At 46.8% G+C, this 7,738-nt stretch overlaps 1 protein-coding gene across 1 annotated transcript in view; it reads right to left on the bottom strand.

The window, feature by feature from the left end:
• Positions 1-2,867, bottom strand: part of LOC123758780 (innexin inx2) — a 5,938-nt gene extending 3,071 nt beyond the window's left edge. The window contains exons 1-4 of the mRNA XM_045743459.2: positions 2,390-2,867; positions 1,914-2,124; positions 369-602; positions 1-25 (exon numbers count right to left, since the gene is read on the bottom strand). The exon at positions 1-25 is cut by the window's left edge and continues 203 nt beyond it. Coding sequence (XP_045599415.1) covers positions 1-25; positions 369-602; positions 1,914-2,124; positions 2,390-2,436 — 517 coding nt within the window. The 5' untranslated portion in view covers positions 2,437-2,867. The remainder of the gene's footprint in view (positions 26-368; positions 603-1,913; positions 2,125-2,389) is intronic.
• Between the last annotated feature and the right edge of the window lie 4,871 nt (positions 2,868-7,738).

The following is a 7,738-nucleotide window of genomic DNA, read 5'->3' on the forward strand; positions in this document are numbered from 1 at the left end:
CAAAATAGCGAGCAGAGCTCTCAATCTGTGCCGAAGAAGTGGGACCGCTTACTGGCAGGAGCATAGTAAGACTGCATTATATATTTCTCAAATATATTGTACTCTCACAAAATTTAAAGATGAATTGAATGATCGTATTATTGGTTGTTTTAAATAAATGATACGTGTATCCCACAGATGGCTGCAGTTGGACGAGTTTAACCATGCAATGTTAATGCGATTTCTGCCCGAAACGCTTTGCGTAATAGTGGCTTTAGGCATTGTATGTACTAGCTCTATCTATAAATCCATCAATGTTTGTATCACACCTTGTATGTATGTACTTTACCTGAATAAACATTTGAATTTGAATTTTGAATGTTACTTACGTTCTTAGTGACGTCGCTGATGTGAACTTTGTCGAGTTGACAAAGGGCGGCCTCGAAGAAACCCTTGTCGATCTTGTCCCAGAGCCAAAGAGGGAAGTAGTAGATGACGGCCTGGAGCACGAGCACCATGGGCACCCACTGGTAGTAGGCGTGACGCCGCAGGTCGGCATCTTCCTTCACGCCGTCGATGGTCTTGCCCACCTGCAAGGGTCCTACTCCAGGGTGGGCGGCCGTCTGCAAGTAGGCGGGAGAGTCAGTTTCATGGCCATCAGGGCTGTTGCCAGCGGTGGTATAGTGTTGACTGGATAGATGTATAGCAATAAGTTAACAAATAATTACATTGGTTAAGAAGAGAAATATGTAAAGGCAGTTACGGGCTCGCTATAACCCGTGCTAAATGGACATTTCGTTCTGAGTAGGTAAATCTAAAACAACTAACAAACGTAAAGACAGGTTACGTTAGAGGGATGTTGATCTCTGCAACAGTTACAGTATCAACATGTAAATACACGCACCACTCTTTAACATCCCCTGGATTAATCAAGACCCATGTGGTGGCCGTCACAGCTGACACAGACCCATGTGGTGTCCGTCACAACTGACACAGACCCATGTGGTGTCCGTCACAGCTGACACAGACCCATGTGGTGCCCGTCACAGCTGACACAGATCCATGTGGTGCCCGTCACAGCTGACACAGACCCATGTGGTGTTCGTCACAGCTGACACAGACCCATGTGGTGTCCGTCACAGCTGACACAGACCCATGTGGTGTCCGTCACAGCTGACACAGACCCATGTGGTGGCCGTCACAGCTGACACAGACCCATGTGGTGTCCGTCACAGCTGACACAGACCCATGTGGTGTCCGTCACAGCTGACACAGACCCATGTGGTGGCCGTCACAGCTGACACAGACCCATGTGGTGGCCGTCACAGCTGACACAGACCCATGTGGTGTCCGTCACAGCTGACACAGACCCATGTGGTGGCCGTCACAGCTGACACAGACCCATGTGGTGTCCGTCACAGCTGACACAGACCCATGTGGTGTCCGTCACAGCTGACACAGACCCATGTGGTGCCCGTCACAGCTGACACAGACCCATGTGGTGGCCGTCACAGCTGACGCAGACCCATGTGGTGGCCGTCACAGCTGACACAGACCCATGTGGTGCCCGTCACAGCTGACGCAGACCCATGTGGTGCCCGTCACAGCTGACACAGACCCATGTGGTGCCCGTCACAGCTGACGCAGACCCATGTGGTGCCCGTCACAGCTGACGCAGACCCATGTGGTGCCCGTCACAGCTGACACAGACCCATGTGGTGCCCGTCACAGCTGACACAGACCCATGTGGTGCCCGTCACAGCTGACACAGACCCATGTGGTGCCCGTCACAGCTGACGCAGACCCATGTGGTGCCCGTCACAGCTGACACAGACCCATGTGGTGCCCGTCACAGCTGACGCAGACCCATGTGGTGCCCGTCACAGTAAGGTGAGGTAAAACTAAGGCAAATTTATCTTTAGTGACGTGCTCACGGCGGCATTGAGGTCGACGAGGGTGAAGGTAGAGGCGATGAAACAGTAGGTCTCTATGGCCTTGTGCTCCTGCTTCTCATGGCCCGTGATGCAGTTGATGTTGTCGCCGATGTAGTTCTTGGCCGTGACCAGGACGCAAGCCATCAGGGTGATGAACATGCAGGCCTTGGCCGCGAAGAACGCCAGTGACGACACCCGGGGCTTGGTCAGCCTGGGGGGTCACACCAGCACGGGATTACACGCTATATTGCACACCAATATTATTTCATTCCCACGTGAATGCCCTTGTAACAACCTCATGAAGCCAATATTTGTAAGTTTGACGTCAGAACCAAATGAGTGAGAGATGGTGGATTGAATTCGTGTGGATGTATGGTTGGAAAAGTAAACTGGAAACAAATTGACTGTGAGGGTGGAGGCAGATTGTGTGGTATTTCAGTGACTCAGATTGTGTTCACGATCACCTGTTGACTTACCCGGATGTTGTGATCTGCTTTTTCAGATCACCGAACACGTCAAACATCTTGAATTATTATAAATGTGTGGTAGGCGGAAGATGGCTGCCTGTAGAGGTAGTGGTGGTTGAGAGAAGCCTCACCAGCAGTGAAAGGTGTCCTCACAGGGAAGCAGATCAGCACTGAACACGTCTTCCACTAAGCCAGCGTCTGAGTGCCATCACTGATAGTGACAGATACCAACACGCGGCCTGATAGTGACGCCAACATCCTCTCTGATAGTGTTATGACCAGTGTCTTATAGTGGTAGTACCACCACCATCATTGACTACTAAACACCCACCACAGGACAGGTGAACATGACCACCTTCAACCCACCACAGGTCAGGTGAACATGACCACCTACAACCCACCACAGGTCAGGTGAACGTGACCACCTACAACCCACCACAGGTCAGGTGAACGTGACCACCTACAACCCACCACAGTCTGATGGGGCAAGAGCGGTACACGGGTAATAAGAGTGTTATCATCACTGACGACTAACTGAAATCTTGTGAGTCAAGCGGAGGATAAACGGCTGGATCACGTCACCTGACTCATGTACTCATACACCACACCACCTACACCACCACCTACACCACACCACCTACACCACACCACCTACACCACACCACCTAAACCACACCACCTACACCACACCACCTAAACCACACCACCTACACCACACCACCTACACCACACCACCTACACCACACCACCTACACCACACCACCTACACCACACCACACCACCTACATCACACCACACCACCTACATCACACCACACCACCTACACCACACCACACCACCTACACCATACCACCTACATCACACCACCTACACCATACCACCTACATCACACCACCTACATCACACCACCTACATCACACCACCTACACCACACCACTTACACCACCCCCACCTACACCACACCACCTACACCACGCCACCTACGGTATAATACCTTTCACTACCGTAGGTAATGTTATCAAGGGCAGGAGGTGTTATCTGATAACTAAGAGGAGTGTCTGATGTGGCTCAACCACGTCCAGAGGTGGTGATGTGGCTCCTGGTCCAGGAACCCGCCACCACCAGCCACACCACCACCAGCTACACCACCACCAGCCACACCACCACCAACCACACCACCAAGAGCCACACCACCACCAGCCACACCACCACCAGCCACACCACCACCAACCACACCACCAAGAGCCACACCACCACCAGCTACACCACCACCAGCTACACCACCACCAGCCACATCACCACCAACCATACCACCAAGAGCCACACCACCACCAGCTACACCATCACCAGCCACACCACCACCAGCCACACCACCACCAGCTACACCACCACCACCAGCTACACCACCACCAGCTACACCACCATCAGCCACATCACCACCAACCACACCACCAAGAGCCACACCACCACCAGCTACACCACCACCAGCCACACCACCACCAGCCACACCACCACCAGCTACACCACCACCAGCTACACCACCACCAGCTACACCACCACCAGCTACACCACCACCAGCTACACCACCACCAGCTACACCACCACCAGCTACACCACCACCAGCCACACCACCACCACCACCTACACCACCAAGAGCCACACCACCAGCTACACCACCACCAGCTACACCACCAGCCACACCACCACCAGCTACACCACCACCAGCTACACCACCAGCTACACCACCACCATCCGGCTAACCTAACTGATCCAGGTACAATCCAGAAGGGGGGCAGAAATAGCCTAAGCTACTCTATCCCTTCGAGATGTATTTTATTGTCTCAATAAACGTACTTGAATTTGAACAATTCAGATCCTGTACCCCTGGGAAGAAATATTAATTGTCATAAGCGCATATGGTATTAGTATAGAACTTCTTGGAATGTGGAATTAACAGGTACATATAAATACCTGTACTGAAATCTCTGAGAATTTGGAGGAATTATATTACTTTTAATATAATTGCTATATAACAAATAGGAGAGATGCTAGGATACTGCCTTCTGGCACTCCTACGTTTCATGGTAGAGGGGGTGGGGAGGTTATCTCACTGATGGCTACATATTGGTGTCTGTTATTAAGATATGATCGAATATTGTTCAGAGCAAGGGCCCCGAATTCCACAGTGGTGAAGTTTATGAAAGAGGTAGTTATGGTTTACACTATCAAAGGCCTTTCTCAGGTCAATGAACAGGCCAATTGGGAACTCATATTTGTCAAGGGCTGTGTTTACTATATCAAGCAACCTAATAATGGCATCATTAGTACTCTTTTTTGGGGATCGGAAGCAAAACTGGCAAGGGTTCAATATGCTGAACTTTACATGGAAAGAGTAAAGCTGTTTATAAATATTTTTTTCCCATATTTTGGATAAGATCGGTAGGATCGATATTGGTTTGTAATTGTGTATGTCAGCTGTCTTGCCTCCTTTATGAACCGGCGTTAATCTTGTTTTTTATTAATGATATCAGGAAATGTATGACATTAGAGATTTGTTGAATAGCAGAGCTATAGAAAGTGCCAGAGCAGGGGGCAGCACTATATACCATAGATGGTATTTCACTAAGGTCCACTATTTCATGTTCCTAGCTTTGGTTTTAAGTGAGTAAATTATGACTATAATGTCTGTCGGGCTGATTGGTAAAAGGAGTAGAGAATTAGGATAGCTGCCTGTGAAATATGTAGTAACGTGTTTGGGTCTCTAGGATTTTTTTGGCAAGATTAGCACCAACTGATGAAAGGAAGCTATTAAATTTAGTTGTCATTTGTAAGTCTGTTGCAAGTGTGTAACCATCTTTGGAGAGTTTCATCTGTTTATGTGATTGTTGTTTAGATCCTACGATGCTAGAGATGGTTTTCCATGTGCTTTTCATGTTTTCTTTTGCTTTTTTGATTCTATCCTCATAATAGGAAATTTTCGAATTCAAATTCAAATGTTTATTCAGGTAAAGTACACACATACAAGGTGTGATGCAAACATTGATGGATTATACATTGATGATTTGGATTATAACATTGATGGATTTTAGCTCTTCTTACTATACTGGTGAGCGTTGATGATTATCTTTTAACTAGTTCTTTTGTAGCTAGGCCCCTAAATTTTTTTTTACATATTCGTGTTTCTTGATGGCCTTACAATTAAATATTAATATTAAAATGAACGATTAAATAATACCTGGCTCACAAATTGCGTTGAGTATGTGAAGTTGACTTCATAATAATTAACTGTACTGCCCCCTAAAAATTGTCTAAATTGCATAATTTGGTATGGTCTTTACTTAGCCATGTTTTTATTAAGATAATGAGAGTTTAGTACTTAGTGCTTCTAGTGGTGCATTTATTTTATAAAAATGTTTATTAAGCGATCTGACATTTTGGTTGAATACTGATAGGCTAGTGTTATTCTGAAGTAATATAAGTTCAACGTAAGGTTACCTCAAAGTAAGGTAAGTTAGGAGTAAGGTAACCTCAATGTAAAATAACATTTAGGTAAGGAACCTTAAAGTAATATAAGGAACCTCAAGGTAAAATAACCTCAAGATAAGGAACCTCGAAGTAAGGAACCTCAAATTAACATGATCTCAGACCTTTGTCGTGATCCCAAATATTCAAAATACTTGTAATCGATGTTTTGAGTTGATTATCAATATTATCTAATAAGTGTAAATAGCTTTGAGTATTTGTTGGTGTGATGAGCGGCTTGTGAAGCCTAGCCTGACGGTGCCGGGCGAGGCGAGATTTTCTCAGTAATTCAATAATTTCTTTTCACAGAAAATGTATCTAATAACTCAGAATCGACGTGACTCTCCACTAGCAAGAAACATTATCTGATATGAGACGCTGCCTTCTTTTCAGCTGTGTATTGACCACTTCAAGGAATGGTACAAGGTCTTAGAGTTAACATTCATATTAGTTTTGATGGTGTAGCCGGCAGTCAATACCCACCACAATGATGTGGCCGGCAGTCAATACCCACCACAATGATGTGGCCGGCAGTCAATACCCACCACAATGATGTGGCCGGCAGTCAATACCCACCACAATGATGTGGCCGGCAGTCAATACCCACCACCATGGTGTAGCCGGCAGTCAATACCCTCCCTAGCCACACCTTCAGGTCAGAGAGGAGGGTACCATGTTAACATTGGGTCATCCAGACAGTTACGGAAGCGCTGCCTCAGCCTCGCACCTCATGTCTAGTGCCGTGGGTAAGCACCATAAATGGTAAATGAAAACAGTTTGCTTACGCTGCTGCGGCCTGTGTAGAGCTGCGAGTGTTGAGTTTTGTTTGCTACTCCAAATTTGATTGTTAATCATTAATAACATTCTTGCCATTCGCTTGATGATTGTGAACATTTATGACTGTGAGGCCCACTACTGACAGTGAACATCACTGATGACTGCATATCAACCTCATTCCTCAGTATTTTTACCACTCCTCTACTGCATGACCTCTCCTATCTTCTCCTGGGCTCCCCTGCTGGATCTCTCCTGGCTTCTCCTGGCCTCTCCTAGCCTCCCGTGGCCGCCCCTGGCCTCTCTCCTGACACTGGCACATCAAAGGTACATAACCTCTGCACCAACGTCTAGAGCGTGTACATCACAGGGGGTTCACTCCCATAGCTTCCTTCTGACAATCATTGAGGTCAATATTCTGGCATGAATGTTACCTTACAAATATCTTTCCTTCCCTCCCGGAATAGCTGCACCACCTGACTACATACTGTTTCATTTTCTCAAATGAACTTTTCCCGAAACGCTGTGCGTATTAGTGACTTTAGGTACTGTATGTACTTGCTCTATCTCTAAATCCAACATTATGTTTGTAACTCATCTTCAATGTATTTACTTTTATCTGAATAAACATTTTGAATTTTGATTTATTGAATAGGTATATAAATAAATAAAATAAAAATAAAATAAATATGAATAAACTTTATGTATACAGCATACAGTGTAGCCAGTTCCACACTGTGAGTATTTCTCATGAACCCACTCACACTAACCGCAGTGTGACACTGACTACAGCGTGACACTGACCACAGCGTGACACTGACCACAGCGTGACACTGACCACAGCGTGACACTGACCACAGCGTGACACTGACCACAGCTTGACATTGACCACGGCATGACACTGACCACAGCGTGACACTGACCACAGCGTGACACTGACCACAGCGTGACACTGACCACAGCGTGATACTGACCACAGCGTGACACTGACCATGGTCACTACCACTGTCACCATGACGCCTGGAGAACGGCTGCATCATACAGAAGAAAGTCACAACAATG

This window comes from Procambarus clarkii, chromosome 31 (genome assembly GCF_040958095.1).
Source record: "Procambarus clarkii isolate CNS0578487 chromosome 31, FALCON_Pclarkii_2.0, whole genome shotgun sequence".
Lineage (NCBI taxonomy): Eukaryota > Metazoa > Arthropoda > Malacostraca > Decapoda > Cambaridae > Procambarus > Procambarus clarkii.